Source organism: Vidua chalybeata, chromosome 12 (assembly GCF_026979565.1).
Source record: "Vidua chalybeata isolate OUT-0048 chromosome 12, bVidCha1 merged haplotype, whole genome shotgun sequence".
In the NCBI taxonomy this organism is placed as follows: domain Eukaryota; kingdom Metazoa; phylum Chordata; class Aves; order Passeriformes; family Viduidae; genus Vidua; species Vidua chalybeata.
The window spans coordinates 8,590,436-8,607,126 of NC_071541.1; the positions used below are offsets into that span (position 1 = coordinate 8,590,436).

The following is a 16,691-nucleotide window of genomic DNA, read 5'->3' on the forward strand; positions in this document are numbered from 1 at the left end:
CAGAATATTAAAAGAAAAATTTAGCATAATAGAGATTGTCTAAAAGAGCTGCTCATGCTCTCTCATCCTGTTCCCTCCTTTTGGAGTTATCCAAGCTATGCTGAGGGCGCTGCTCACCTTCCTGTCGGTGCTCAGGATTCAGAAACACTCCTGTAGTGAGTGTCTACAAACAGGTTTGGTTTCAGAGAATTTGGGGCTTTCAGGGTTTTGCAGTAAAACATTTTGTCCACCTGGTGCAATGCTTTTGCATCACCTTCCTCTTATGAAAACAGGCCAAGTACCAGCTGCTTTGAAATGGTAACTAATTTGGAGCCTTACAGAAAAGGTTTTATAGACTCACCTTGCCTTGGTGTGCACTGAGTTTGCAGAATTGTTGTACAGAAAGTATCACAAACTTCAAGCTAGTCTGTGTTTGGATATATCTGAATAAGGATATCAGCTCAACTTACCCAGCTTTTACCATCTGACAGGGGTAGGAAAGATGGATAAATCACTATTTTTTATGAAAGGATATCTGGCAAATAGAGGCACTTTTTTGCCCTTTAGCTTGAGCAGAACCTTGGGTGTGTTCTTGAGGTGCAGGAGAGTGTTGTTTCCTCAGTTTAATCCAAACTTTCAATACAAGTCAGATGTTTGCAAAGATTCACAGCTGGGACTTGGATGTGTGTGTGAATATGAACACACTCTAAGGCACAGAAGTCCCTAAGAAACAAGTATCAACTGTTATGTTTGTTCCCCACCTGAATTCTAAATCAGTACAATTTATAACTGAAAAATCTATGCTCTCCTGAAAGTAGCTTTACAACGTCGCCAAAATACTACAGAGACTGTCTTAATCTCTCTTAATTAAAACAAACAAAAACATTTTACATAAAGTAAAATTTTACATAAAGTTAAAAAAAAAGTAAAAGGTAGCTTTAGCTTACCGAGGCCCTCACGGGGAGAACTGAACCCAGCTGAAATGTACTTTACTTAAGAACATTAAATAACCAGGTGAGACCAAACCCATCCATGATCACATTCCCTTGTCACCATTAGGGATCCCTAGCAGATCCTGAAAATTGGATCTTGGGGGCTGAACAGCCCCAATTTTCTCAGCCTGTGTTCATAGAGAAGGTCCGGTCCTCCTATCAACTTCTTGGCCTCCTCCAGACTCCTCCTCTAGCAAGGTTATCCATAATGGAACTATTTTGCATCAAAGTGGCTCTCTCTATGGTTTGGCTTGTACTGGAGCTGCAGGATGGTGGTGTCAGAGGAGGGTAGGAAGCCACCAGAGGTGGTTTTCCCAATACTTCCAGTGTTAGTTTGGTAATATCAAAACTAAGTGGCTCTGGGGGTGATAATTGTGGATTGCACCTCAGAAATGACTGGCACAGTAAGAGCTCTGAGCACAGAGTGGTCCTGGGATTCTGTCTGGGGATAGATGCAGCAACTTTATACAGAAATAATACTCATCTCTAAATCAGTCAACAATGAATACCTTGGCTGTGGCAATGGTTTAAGACCTCAGGCTGTGGTTTGACATTCTCAGTGTGGCCACAAAATGTGGAGGCACCTTTTCAGTGACAGAGGCTCGAGACACCTGCACTGAGCTCCCACCCAGACTGGGCTGCTCTGTGTCCTGGGGGCTGTACACTGGTAGCCAGGGCTGCTGGGCTTCCAGGCACGTTTAAGGATTCATTGCTGCTCTCCATACATCTGTTTTAACCCCAAAGATTGATTATTTTTAAAGGTTAGCTGTTATGTAGCAGAAGAAACCCTCGCCTTTGCCAGCTTTGAGAAGTCACTGTGGTCTGTAGCTGCACGGTTTTAATTTAGACAACAACAACAGCCATTGCAGGTTAACCTTCCTTATTACTACTCACTTCAGGTTTTTTGAACAGGAAAAAAAAATCATCACCTACCAGTCACATCCCCACTTTACCAGTCTGCACATGGAGCCAGCTCTCACCTGGATTGTGCAGAAACAAGACAGCAAGGGAGAGCAGCAGCCAAATCATGTCACTAAAAACAATTCTTCTGGGTTAAACAAGGAGACCTTGAGGAACAGGGGCAGCTCTCCCTTGCCTTCCAGCTTTTGCCTGCTGTACCTCCTACCAGCATTGCCATATTGAATGACCAAAACACTGCTTTTTTTTCAGAAAACAGCTCACACCTCAGTCAGATTTACCACCACTTGCCTTGTCCTGGTGCATTCTCTTGTGAGGTGTGAGCATTCCCAGTCCATAGAAAGTACAGGATGATGGATACTCTTTCCAATAACTCATTGCCAGGTCAGCTGAGGTACCTACACACCTCGTGGGTGTGTGCAGAGGGTGACAGCAGGTGACCCAAGAGGGTGACTTGGACCCAGGGCATGTGCCAATAGTGTCTGCACTGTACCAGTCCCTGCCTTTTAAATCTTTCTCTCTAATTCTTTGGCATTATTACAAGATGGATTTATAACATGCTTAGTACTAATGTAACAATGAAGATTAGTCTTCTTTGAGTTGAAGAGTAATACACTTGAATTTGCCTACAGCTACTGCATTGTATTGGCATGAAAGGAAATGGCTTTCCAATGCAGCTTCATCTGCTGAGCAGGGCTGTGCTGCAGAGTGTAAAACTACATGGGACTCTAGCCGGCAGCAAAATTCAGAGTAGGAGAAACATAGCGCAAATAAAAGTATTTGTGAGTTGGAGGTATGCTAACAATCCTAGTTTATTGCTAAACATCCCACATACAGTAAAGCACTTTGCTTGGAGGTTCATGATGGCTTCATCTTTGTTTTTTCGCTGCTTCATCTTCTATACTATCATTTTTTTCCTGGAATAAGAAGTGTAAATTCATTAGTTTTCAAAAAATTTTTGTGGCATTAACGGAATTTAGTATTATGAAGTTCCTTAGAAGCACTGGTGCTGTTAATGCAGTCTGTGCTGTGCTCTAAACCTAGAGAACCACTGGAATCTCAATACTTGATCTGTTAAGTAAATGTTTCTTCTGTCTGGTGTAAATGCTGCCTTCACTTGACAAGTGTCAGGGGTTCTTTGAATGGACATGTGCACAAATAGTCACTCAAATGCCAGTATTTACCCTAATGTGGAGCTCCCCTCTTCAGGAAAGCAGCAAAGCTGTCAGCTTCTCCCTTCTTCTTGAGTGGCAAAGGAAGAAATTATCATGTCTGGGACAATGTCATGTAACAGTTACTGCATATGGGATAGATCGAATTTTTGTGGGCATAGTGTGCAAGCTGGACACAAAAATTATATGTTTCTTATACTTTTTTTTCCCAAGAAATCAATGAAATATAATTATGCTTAAAATAACAGGCTTTGTTTCTAGACCAGGGATGTGTCTTGCTTCCAACAATGGCAGGGAAGGATGAATAACTTGCATGCAGAGAAGGAATGAAAAAAATATTAATATAAACTTCTACTAGGAATCAGCTGCAACAGGGCCTTGTTATCACAATAGGTCTTTGATTGGAAAGGTGATCCCATGGGCAGAGGAAAAGACAGAGAGAAGAATTTACAGGAAATAGTGACAAGGCGTCCAGCTCACTCCACTGGTGCAGTGGGTGCTTCAAAGGACCTGAGTGTTTTCCTGTTGTTTCACCTGCCAGCTTTGCATCAATGACTCACAAGGTGTCTGACCATCAGCCCACAAAGCTGAGCCTGTCCCTGCCTGTCACTCACCCTGGCACCTGGTGCTGTCCTTGTAAATGCAGCCACTGTCACCACTCTAAACCAGCAACCTTCACCCTTCCTCTCTTCATCACCAGCTCCATCCATCCTGAAGACACATGGAATAGTTAGACTGATTGCCCTAAATTTGACATTAAAACTGAAAAAAATAATAAACTACTTTTTTTTTTCTTTTCTCCCTCAAAAAGTTGCAGCGACATGATAAAGATGATTCCCCTGACAAGTGGAGGACAGAAGAAGAAATGGCAGCTGAAGCAGAAATTCTGAAGAAGTATTTCCAGGAAAGTTAGAGGTAATGATCTGAACTTTGACTTACTCCTGCAGCACCCAAACCTTTGCTCAAGCCTCCAGAGTCTTCTTGAGGACAACAGGGCAAATAACTAGAATGAAACAAAAGAAAACAAAGCTCTTAGTTTTGTGTTGTTTCCAAAAAATCACAGCACTCCAACAGTGGCTGAAATAACATGCTCCTTCTTGAACAAATCAGCACCATCCTAGAGTATTTTGTTTCCAGACAGCAAAAATAATGGTGTATCTAGAAGTGAGAATCATCAGCATTTACTTAGGAGGAGTCTTCAACCTAATGTATCCTCACTCTGTTTTTAGGACAGAAAATAGCCCTGGTACCTCTATAAAGAGCTAAAACTGGTGTGTCTGTGTACAGCCACATATGCATATGCACCTATACATACAAAATTGCATGAGAATTCAGTCTATAGAGTGCATAAGCAAACACTAACCTCACCTATACTTTATTAAGTATTAAATGATTTGATCAGTTCAACTTCCAAAACTAAGCCTGCTGGAAAACTGCCTGTTCTGCTAACTTTTCCACTGACTTTATGAGAAAAAGAAAGATTTGCAGGGAGGAATAGAAAAGAGAAAAAACTTGGCAACATTGGTTGCTAACATTGGTGCTCTAGAAATTGAGAGTTTTCCATTTTGTACCTGAAGTCCCAGAAGCCAGATTCTTCCAGCAGAAATGAACTGGCCCCTGGAGATCAATGTGAATTAGGCTGGGATGTAATACTGCAGCAAGGATGCCAAATCTCCCTCTCCCCTGCTCCCCACATGCTGTTTGCCATCATCCAGCACTCTCACTTCTCTGTCATTTCTGACTGTTTCATGTTTTTCCTCTGAAGAACCAAAATCCCAGAAATAACCCTCCTCTGTCTGTGTGACTCACTGTGCTTTCAGCCCAGCTTGAGAAATCTTGTGAGCTAAACTGTGCAATGTATGGGTGGCACACTTACGTGGTAGCTCTCATCTCCTGTGCCATTCTGCCATTTGGATGGCATTTTGGATGACTCCATTTGGAGTTCATCAGACTTCCCCTTCCATTTTTTTTTCTCACATCGTGACCATGCTCTTGTCTTCTCCAGCCAAAGTAGCTGTGCCAACCCTTCTGTGGATGGGCACAGAAAAAGCCATGTAACACATGTAATTCCCATCTGTGAAGGAAACTTCTCCCCAGCAGCTGGGACCTCCAGGGTTTGGGCTACACAGTCACATTTCTGCAGTGGCTGCTGGAGTTGCATTTAGACACCCACTTTTCACCTTCTCAGAAATATGCTGCTCAAAAGTGAATTACTCAGCCAGGAAGAGCATATCCTTGGTAATGCATGTGTAAGCACTCTTCTCTAACAGAGGCTTTATGTGGTGCTTCATCTATGGCCCAGCAACCAATGAATAGTATTTAGGGGGAAATGGCACATCCCTATTCTAGTGTGATATTTTTTTTTCCCTTTATTGATTTGGTAGGTTTTGGGCGGGGGGTTTTTTGTTCTCCTCAGAAATGAATTGGAAATGCATTTTTTCCTAGAGATTCTCAAAGGGCTTGGAATGAAATCCCCACATATCAATAAAATGTTCTTTATCTTTTCTGATACTAAATACAAAGCTGGATAGATGGCATAAATCCTTTCCTGTAAGCAAATTTGTGTGGCTGGACATCTATTTCCATTTGTTATGAAAATGAGTCAGCGTGTGTCTGCATGGATGACCTCTTGATACGTTTCCCGTGATATTGAGGTCATTACCTTTCCTAGAACAAACTGGTAAATTAAATCTTCCTGGCCTCATTATCATGAGAGTGCCTAGTGCAGGCAGTCCTTCCAACCCTTGATTCCCAACATTAGGCATCACTGTCAATTTCTTCTCCCTAATACTGAGGTTTAAGGGTCTGAACCTGAGATAAAGGTATATCTATGCACCTTCTGCATTTCTCAGCCTTTGTCTTCTCTCTTAACCTTGCTTCTAAACTGATGAAGACTGAAAACTTTTGGCAAATTAACAAGGTTATATGCATCCTTCTTTGAAGCTATTTTTGTATTTCACCTACAAAGGATTTATTTTGCCATTTGTGGGTTTACCTAAATGACACTTGACTTGAGGCTTTTTCATGCAGCATGGGAAAAGTCAGAAAGAGCTGAATGTGGGTGTTCTGCAGCCAATAAATAGCGATTTTTAAGGCCGCATGCATTATTTTTGTACTTTGTTGTTTTGTTTTAAGAAGCCCAGCTTAGCTAGCTTAGCCTGGGCAGACTGAGCTGTGTTTTAGGGCTTTTCCAGCTACCCTTACATTTATCACAAGTCCTTCACCACCTGCCACAACTCCTGTATGACTAGACAAGGTCCAGTAGCATCTCTTACCTGTATTTAGAGACTATCTAATCAAGAAGGACTTGCAAGTAACTTTTTCCTAATAAATACTTGAGTAAGGCAAGAAGCTCTAAGTTCTCTCTCTACTTAATTTGCTGGTGCTGATCCCTCTTGGCTGACTAACTATAGTTAAGTGCTTCTACATCAGTCCCCAGATGACCCAAAATATCCACCCACTTTCTTCAGGAAATGAACACATTTAGCCTTGCGAAGTTTCCACCCTTGAGAAAATGCTTATCTTTAAATATTTTATCTGTGTGTGCAATATCAGTGAGTGAATTTGTGCTTTGCATGTGTTTCTGGTCTTCCCCTGGGTGTCCCCATGCCACTGTATCCCACCTCATTAGAAGGACTTGTTCTTTCTGCTCACAGAACTGTGTCTGCAGAGCTGAAGCTCAGGAGAACTTCATTTGACTCTAGAAGTGAGAAAGAAAAGGAAAGAAAAACATTCTGGGGGGTGGATATTTAATACAGAATTTCCCCCGTTAGTCACTCTCTTGTTAGTAGCACCAAGATTTGACCTCTTTAGAGCCTCTTTGGGAGCTGTTTCTCATTCTGTGTTGGCTGTCCTCTGGTCAGGTGTGTTTGGTAACTTGGATCCTTTTTGAGGTGGATCCACAGGGAAAAGGTCCTTACTGAAAGAGCAGGATTTGATGCAGCACCCTAATTTCCAAGCCTATTTTCAGATGCGTCTTTTGAATTTTCTAGCTATGTATAGCTGGCTGTTTTGATAGTCTGTTTTGAGCATTTTAAATTGCATATGCCAGCAAAAAGGCTAAAGATTAAAAGACTTTAACCTTCAGATAGTATGTGAAAAATGTTTCTCTTCAAAGGTAGCTTCACTCTGTGTTGTTATTTCTGAAGAAAGAACCAGGCTGCACAAGTTTCAGTAGTTTTCCTATTTTGTGCATAACTGAAGTAATACTTTTATGCCATTAGAAAAGTAGTCAGTCTTAAGTACAATGTCAAGATGTCCCTTTGCATAAAGAAGTTGACAGTGATATTCTGTTGCCAAGTGCTTGGAGTTACAAACATTCAATAGCTTTTAATTACTTAACCACCTGAATATTTTGTGTCCTGCCAAATTCTTGTAGAAATCCCTTCAAATAATGTGTCCTGCACAGTCTTGCAGGATTTCTGATGTCAATTCTCCCCCTTGTCCCCAGTCTGGCAATGTTTCTTGATAATACAGTCTTTCCAGCTTTTCCAGAGAGTATAAATTCTACTCTCCCCCACTCATTCTTTGAGAGCACTCATCCTGCCTCACAGCTGCCTGTTCTGCATCAAGATCTCGGCAAGTGCGAAAAAATGCTTCTATTGACTTCAGCAGGGAAATTACCACTGATAGCAGCCGCAGGCCAGGGGGAATTTAAACTGGCAATTTGACTTGCATCTGATTTTGCTCCAGCACCTCTGGAGTGTGACAATCCATGCTGCATGCGTGAGAGTGAACACCAAAGCAATCCCATCACTTCCCTTAAATTTAGGCAAGTATGACAAAATGACTTGCAACACCCATCTTTGCTTGTTTTACTGCAAGAAAAACCCTCCTATCATTTCTGGTACTTTAAACTGCATAAACCCACAAAGCAATGGCTGTGTCTGTGATGCACAGAGTGGATCTGGGATGCAGTGAGGACACAGTCTGCCCCAGAAGATGCACTGTGGGCCACAGAGCAGGCTGTCCCCTGGGTGGGCACCACAGGCATGGTGCAGGTATTTTCTGCAATTGGTGCTGCCTGTTGGCAAAGCAGAGTGACCAGGCAGTTTTGAAAAGCACAGCATGCTGTGTTATGGGAAATGGGAGCAGGGAAAAGGGCTGCAGCAAGCAGAGACCCTCAGTAGTTTCCGAGCCTCACTTGATAGAGCAGGGCAACCTTTTGAGTGCTTACACTGGACTTAGAGTCAGGTGGTGCCAGGGCCTGGGCAATTCCCAGAGAACATGGTCTAGGAGCTGTTTGTGTGTAATCCTGCAGTAAACACACATCCCAGTAATCTGCTATAGATTTCTCTGCACTCCAGACTTAAGTGCTATTAATTATATCCCCCACTCAGAAGCCTCCAAGAAGCATTAATTAGAAAGCAGGAGCTGGCAGTTTGCTTGCCTGTGTGAAACTATTATGACCTGAGAATGAAGTATAAGCTTCAAAAGAAACACATTTTATGAAGGTCACCTTGAAAAATATAATAAAAATCTGTCAGAAGAGAATGCAGCACTCCAAGTGTGCATTTCAGTGTGACATTATGCTTTAAGTAGTTGGAAATAGCAAAGAAAAGATGGATCAGATCACAGGGTCTGTGCTTTTCCACACAAAATTCTCTTTTTTCTGCAGTAAGTACATATAAAGTAATGTTTTTGTCATTTCAATGGGATGCAAAGAAAGTTAATTATCAACACAAATCCAACAAACATAATCTGGCCCTTGCTGGTATTTTTTAAGTGTAAAATATCCAGACTCCAACTCTGCAGCAGGGAGAAGGTTTATACACAGGAATTACATTACCTCTTCAAGGTGTTAACAGCCAGAAGTGGTGCAGTGACTGTACAGCAGTGACACTCAGAAAGCTCAGGGCAAAAGGCTTCCCCAAATAAATGTGGTGTGCTAATGCACAGCAGCCTCAGTGTTGAGGTTGATTATTTTTCTGGTTGAAGCATGTGATTATTTATTATGAAAACAGAGCTACAGGAGTGCTAGCTAAAGTTATAAAGGAAATGTCATCCTCTTGTGGGAGGCAATGATGTCCTTCTCACACCCATTCCAGGGCTATGTTTTGAGGCTGGAAGTAGTACTGTCCTGAAAGTTATACATTATTATACAAAGTCATTTCATTTCCCTATAGGTGGCCTGTTCAATTCAGCTGTCCAGTACATGAATTCCATACAGCAGTGCTTGGATCCTGTAATTATGGCCACAGTAGAAACATCAGGGCCAGAGACACAGACATGATTGTACAGCATAATGTGCTACTGTTGGTGAAGAAAGCTGACAGCCAAATGTTTCTCTTAACCTGCACATCCAGCAGCCTGAATGCCTACCTTGTCAAAATCAAATATTGTCAAAATCAAATATTGTCAGTGGGATCAGTTCTTGATTCATCGTTGGCTTTGTGTGTCACGTTGTATGGGAGGAAAAGGGCGAAAGCTGAGCAAAAGTGGTGGACATTTGTCTGAGGACCTGGGGTAAAAGAGCTGAGGTGCAGGACAATGCTGAGCTTCAAATAAGGATGATGTCAACTGCGACTAGGCATTTTTACACCCAAACCTGTGCTAAAATGGTGCTAATCTCTTGCCCCCAAAGCTGCCAGAGGATGCTCTTCACGAGCAGCCAGACCCTCCTTGAAGCAGATTCACAAAATCCGTGCCAAGTGATTCACAGGCTGCCATCGAACTGTCAGTCAGGAGGGGCTTACAATGGAAACTGTTGCTCAAAATGTCGTGGGAATGGGAAACATATGTTTCAGTGACAAAGACAATCAAACAAAGAAGTGGGTGGCTGGGGAATTGCAGCCACAGCAGCAGCAAGATCCGAGCCTCACGCGCAGCCCCGGGGAGCGAGTTCGGGGGCCGTGCCCTCATCTAACACTTGGGTAACAGCTTTGTGTTTAATAAGCCGAGATAATTTTCCCAGCTCTAAACATGTTCTGAAGTGAAGGTACAAAACTGAAGATACCAAGCCAAAAGCCTATTTCATGCTCAATTATTAGCAAAGGTTTCTATTGTGGTATCCTGTTGCTGTGGCTGCTGCATAATAGAACTGCCCAGAGAGACATTGGAACCAGCAACTCGAACCTGACCTCAAAGCTTCAACACTGCCTTTGTGTGAGTGTCACTGTCTAGGCTGTGTAGGTGGAAAGGCATTAATAACTCCTCCAGTAAGTAGTTATTTGAGAAAGGAAGGGGGTGATGGATGTTGGAAATATGTTGGACTGAGCGTACTTGAGGCTCTGTTGTTTGCCAGGATGCCAGTCTCTACACAAAAGCAGAGGTATTGCAGGAATAAACTCAAATGCCCCACTTGTGTCAGCACCTGGGGCTGCTGCAAGCCTCCAGCTACCACTGCAGTAGCAACTGTGCTGTGAGTTTGTGCAGGGAGTTCACACACAGCTTCCACAGCTTCAGGCTCTCAGCATTTCTATTTCTCTGCTTCAGGAACACCTTCCACATCTGTCATGGCATCTATTATAGGTCTTTTACTAGGATGGACCACCAAGAGATGCATAAAATTGGAGCAGACATGGCAAGAAATGCCCCATTTATTCTCCCGCGTGTGAAGCTGAGGGTATTTTCTGGGTGATGGTCCCAAATCACTGGTGTGTAATTCCTTGGCATTAGGCAGAGTCCCACCATATGGTCAGGATGGATGAGGATAAACAAGAGATGATAGTCTTGAAAGATTATTTGTAGGAGCTTATATAAGAGATCATGAGCCCCAAAGAGTCTTGCATGAGGTTATTATAGCAAAATAGATTTGAAGAGTAAGAAGCTGGATTTGATGACACAAGATGCCCTTTCTAATCCTTTGTTCCTATGAGGAGCGGTCAGCAGAGCTGGGGACTGTGCTGCCTTACTCAGGGACATCAGAGGGGTGGCCTCACTTCATGTTTGGTTTTTGTAAAATGATCCTGACCTCTGTCCAAGGGTGCTTTTTGAGTTAGGAACAAAAAGCACGATGTGAAAGGCAGGCATTAGTATTATTTGCAAGTGCAGTTTATTGAAAAAGCAGATAATAAATTGGACAGATCTCTTTCTTGCTCTGGTAAATTTTAAAATAGTTGTGTGCAAGGCTTTTCTCTTTCTCTGTTGCATGGGCTGTAATAGGAGCTGCAATGTGCTGTGTGGGGGTTTAACACTGAACATTTCCTTTTGCCTATTGCTGTCAGTGACTCCTGTCAGAACACACTAATGAGCACCTAAGTCGTTAGTAATAAACAGCCTCACATTTTGTCTTACTAACAAAGATCAAAGCTGCTATTATATGTAATGATCTGTTATGTTTGATACTTCTCAGGTAACAAAGTGTTTGGAACACATCCCATGACACCAGAAAGTCCCCAGAAAGAATGACCTCATTCTCCAGTTCTCAGTGGCCCTGCAGCTGCAGCTCGACAATTTTATTATGTTCTACAAGTATGGGATTCTTCCATGAAAAATTTTATTGGACCTTTGGATATCATCAAGGTTGAATTCCAGCTAAGACAACTAAACAGCACTGGTTCAAAATATTGCTCTGAATTGTAACTCATATTTTTCTGAATTGTGTACTTGGGAATGAATCTTTTTAAATTGTCCCTTGGCCTAAATAGAAATAAAGTCCCAGGAAAATCAGGTAGCTACTGCGTTTAGGTACATTATAAAGTGTTTACTCCTTGTTGTGCTCTTTGATTCAGTTATTGTATATAGGCTATTTTATCATAGAAGAATTAGATCTTTTAGCAGTGTGGCAATTCATACAAACCAAGACTTTGTTACAGACAAGCCAAGATAAACTTGGAAAGCTGTTTTTTCTTCTATAACAATAAATATTCAGCTTCCTGAGATCTTTCTTTTCTCTGTTCTTTTAATGCATTATGAAAAGGCTTCTGGAGTTTTAAGTGATGCAAAACACTTTTGTAAAACAATTAATATGGGAAGTTGCTCATGGGATAATAATCACATTAGGGTTAGGCTGGCATGAATGGCTGCTCCCAGCCACAAACAACGAGTGGGAGCCTCCCACGTGGAACAATCTCTGGGCAAGAAATGCTGTGTTCAGAACCCTGCACAGGAAGAAACCCAGCACGGGTTAGTTGTTGACTGCTAACACATAATGCAGGAAAACAAGTCAAAAAACAGATGGAAGAGAGAAGAAATGAGTCTGTAAGATTTGCATGAAAAGAGGACCCATAATCCTCCTCTGGAACTGCAGGGAAGCAAACAATCAAGGTTTTCTGTGTTCCCCAAACTTAGGATGAAAAGCAAAATGCTCCCAAGTCTTTCAATAAGCGTCATGCTGAGGGAGGCCGTAGGGTGCAGAGCCTACCTGAGGGCTTGAGGAGGTCACAGTCAGGTCCAAACCAGAGCCTGGCAGAGCTTTGCCTGCCTGGCAGCACAGTGTGAGCATGTTCAGAACAAATTAGTCTGTCCTGGAGGGTTACAGCCTGACCTGCGAAGTATGAAAATGCACAATGGATGATGAGTTCTCATAATTTTCACCAAATCTCTCTCTGCTCTGTACTGCAGAGCCTTTAAGTCTTTATGCTTGTCAAATAGAAATAGAAATACTAGAGCAAAATCACAGATGTTTGATTCCAGTTTTTACTGTCATGCTATTTAAATATTGCTCCTGAAAACCACTTTGATTCAAAGAGTTACCATGACCCAGTGTGGCCCCCAGTATCTTCCATTAGCCCTTTTAAAAACTGTACAGATTGTAACACTATTTCTTTTTCTGTGCAGAGTAAATGAAGTCCATTTTGATGGTGTCTGCACTTTTTAGACCCTGAGCAAGGGCTGAATAAACAGGAAATGAAGGTCAGGGAGCAAGAAGCGACACAGAAGGTAAGGTGAGCAGACAGAATGGTCAAAGATGCTGGCAAATGGGCCAACATAAATGGTTGTCCTTTTGCACTTTAGCATTTCAAGTTGCTGTGATTTCACATAGAAGGAATACAGTGGTTGTGCTGCTGGGGAACAGAAAGAAAAACCTCAGCATCAGTTACATTTGCAAGGCATTTTCAAACCTGCTGCTCAATGGTTTCCTATTTATTATGGAATATTCTGTATTAATTCCATAGCCTGTGATGAGCAGGCGCTGCACCGACCATTTTGCATGGGGGCTGCAGAGCAGATGAGTGCTGAGCTCCATGGAAGATTTCATTTGTGTAAATGAGGAGGCCGTTATCACAGCACTAAAGGTCCTGGTTTTAAAAAAGGCCTCCTGTGACATTATGCACAAAACAACCTATTTATGCAGCATGAAAATATTTATGTGTTTCGCTCCAGCTTAAAAAGGGAATTTGCAATAGATGAGGGACATGAGAAAGGATTGGAGTGAGAGATAAGGAGAGATTAGAAAAGGTAGATCATGAAGTACATGACATCCTGCAGCAGTATGTAGAGTAACCCCTCACGGTTTTTTTTAAGATATGGACCTTGAAGATGCTGTCTGGATCATTTATATACTTCTTACAGACTTAATTTTCCACAGGCAAGGAGCTGTATGCAGGGGTGCCATTGCTGGAAGTGATGCTGTGCTGAAGACACTGATGAACCTTGTAACAATCTTTGTCCTTTTCAGCCTTCACCTCTTGCCCTCATAGGGGTCATGCCTGGGGTTTGCCTATGGGCTGGGGAATGCTGCAGTACTGAGCTCCCTCACCCAAAGCAGAAGACATGGGAAAAATCACCTGTGCAGGGGCTCAGATGGACGTGGAACAAGAGGAGTGGTCCCAATGGGGTGGCTTCACAACAGGACAGAGCTCAGACCCTCATCCCCTGTCCTTAAACAGAAGAAAATTAGCTAGATTTTTTCAGTTCCTAAGAGTTTTTCCTGAAGCAGCAGTTCCTCTGTAGGGCTGCAAGGGCTGTGCCTGTGTGCCCCTTTTTCCATGAGTAAACCAGATATGGTTCACCCACGGTTCTCCTCACATTTGTAGAAGCAGCCTGGGAGCTCCACGTGTGCCTTTACTGCCCTGGAACTTGCAGAGGTGACTCAGGACATGCACAGGAGAGCAGACAGGTTATTGGGAGCTCAGTCTGATGGGGACACATCAGCCCATGCATCCACTGCCGTGCCAGGCAGCTCAAGTGCTTTCAGCAAAGGCTGTGAGTGCAGCATGGGGATGTTTGTTATTTGTCTTTCAGCTGTCCAGCATTGTTCTTGCTCCAGATGCAGGTGTACCAGCTCCAGGTTCTCCATGGGACAGCTGATGCCACCCCAGGCAGCTCAAAATGGTTATGTGCTGACAGATCAATGGGCTGGGGATGGGCCATGTCAGCTCCCTGAAGACTTTGTGTGTTAATTCAGAAATCTATGCTGCCTCTAACCTCCCCCAGCACACATTCACCCACCCCACAGGTATCAGGCTCTCTCTTGATTCTGTGCTCAAATAAGCCAGTGTTTTGGTTTTAGTTAATGTTGGAGAGAAGGGAAAATGTTCTGCTGGTCTCTGTGGGAGCCTGACTGGGCTGCAGACTCAGGCTGATGCCAAGACAGCAGGTCCTGGCTGCAATGGGGGGAGCCATGGTCAGCTCCTGGCATGTGACAGTGCCCTGAAATGTGGCCAGGAACTGAGCACTCCTGAAATAAAAATACCTGAACTCATGTGGAATCCAGGGTGATTTCATACCCAGTCATAAAGCAATAAAAATCTTAATGCCCCAGTACCCACAGAGCTAATGAAAAACTCTCAAGCCTAAATACACACATAGTGACAGCCATGAAAGTACCAAAATAATTTCAATGCCAGCTTCCTGTGTCCTCCTATCCACTCCCCACCTCTCACTGTCACTGTGGTCGATGGCTGCTGAAAAGCCTTGTCCAATTCCCGCATCCTGACGTGCAGGCCAGCAACTCTGTGAAGGAGAAAATGCTGCTGCTCATGTAAGCTGTCCTGTGTGTTGGCAGGGCTGTGAGTTTCAGAACAGAGTGATACATTTCAGCTCTTGTGAAATTTCAGAATAATCAGCTCATCAAAAAATATCATGCAGAGTTCCCTTGTAGTCCTTTCCAACTTGCCACCTCTCCTGCCAATAGCTCCGTAGGGTGACCACAGCTTGGCAGAGCCCATTAGCACAGCTCTGCACAATCACTTGTGAGTAGAGCTGGCTGGAAAATACAGTCTTCCCTCCTGAAAAAAGAAGAAAGAAAAAAGATGAGGTGGGGCAGAGGGTGTGTTTCAGGATGAAGATTTTCCCCACTTCTCTCTCCAGAACCCTTTTCTGCTCCCCCATTGTACCTCACCATTTTTCCTCCTTCGACTCCAAGAAAATAAAAATTCAGCTTAACATGGCACAGACATTGGATGCTGTTTGATCTGCTGGCCCCCAGGGCTTGGACTGTCACTGCAGGATGGGCACTTATGCACTGGCACCTTCTCCATCAGACACTCCTGAGCAAGTTGTCCTTAGACCCGCAAATTTGCTGCAACTGCCCAGTTTCTTCTTTGGAGTTTCTTGAGAAGATATTCTTGAGATAGACTTCTCTCCTTGAGCAGCACAGCAGCCTGCTGCTTGGGCCTCTGGGAGCTGGTACCTTGTCTCTGCGCAGGGTGAGATGGGGAATGCTGGAAGGGCCTCAGGGAAACCTGACCAGCAGTGCTGCAGAGACAAGGGGCTGAGCAGCCAGAATCCCTTCAGCTCTCCTCACAGCCTGGGCTGCCTCCAGGCATGCCCCCCTGTGCTTTCCCATTCATCTTAGACACCTGTTTCCAAGTCCCAGTGAACATTGCTTTGGCTGGGAAGAGCAGAGTTCCTCTGTGTCTAATCCCTAATGATGCTCAGCTGCTGACACTGTGGGGAGGAGGCTGCAGACCCCCTTAGGGCAGGTGGCAAACAAGTCCTGCAGAGGAAGGTGGTGCAAAAGTCAATGTTTAGTGCATTAGGATTAAAGCTGTGGCATGAAAGCCTTTTATGACTGAGATTATTATAATTTTTAGGTCTGTGGTAGCTGCACTGACTGTGACACTTGGTGCAACATGGGTTTAGTACTTGTGTCACACTGCAAACCCCTTGTGAGACACAACTGCATCCATCAGTGAGCAATGGCTCCAGCACAGGTTTCCTGTACTGCCTGTGCCCTCCTGGATCTGCCTTGACCTGGCTGCAGCTGCCAAGCATTTGCTCTGTCCCTCTCTACTTGTGTCACCATATCTTTCTGCTCAGGCTTTTGTCATTTCTTTTGTCACCATAGTGACAGGAAAAGAGTGATGATTGCTGGAGTAATTTCCCATATTAGCTAGCACTGGCTTTTCAGCCTAAATCAGCACTTCATTTTCCCTGTGCTCTGGCTGAGCATCACTGGAGCATCATTAAGGAGTGGTGGCAGAGGGGCCTTGATGTGTTGTGCTGCCAGTGCTCCTCAGGGACAGCTGAGGCAGGGACAGGGCCTTCAGGTCACCTCATGTCCCACCAAGAATGCAGAGAAAGAAGGGGAAGACAAAAAAATGTATTTGCAAAGGTTTCTCCCTGAGTGCATTTGCTCAGTCTCATGGTCAGTAAAAGTAGGAATTTGGGCACTTCCACCTGTCCTGGGGCACGTGCTTGTCTGCAGGACAATAGGAAGAGCTCCCCAGAGGTACCTGCTCGTCCTGACTGATGTAGTGAGTGGGCAAAGACCCCTCTGTGCCCCCAGTCTGTGCCCTCTGCT

At 43.7% G+C, this 16,691-nt stretch overlaps 1 protein-coding gene across 5 annotated transcripts in view; it reads left to right on the forward strand.

Moving 5' to 3' along the window:
• Window positions 1-11,881, forward strand: part of FHIT (fragile histidine triad diadenosine triphosphatase) — a 524,049-nt gene extending 512,168 nt beyond the window's left edge. For all 5 annotated transcript variants that reach the window (XM_053953734.1, XM_053953736.1, XM_053953735.1 and 2 more), the window contains 2 exons: window positions 3,873-3,976; window positions 11,355-11,881. In XM_053953734.1, coding sequence (XP_053809709.1) covers window positions 3,873-3,974 — 102 coding nt within the window. In that variant the 3' untranslated portion in view covers window positions 3,975-3,976; window positions 11,355-11,881. The remainder of the gene's footprint in view (window positions 1-3,872; window positions 3,977-11,354) is intronic.
• The last annotated feature ends 4,810 nt before the right edge of the window (window positions 11,882-16,691 follow it).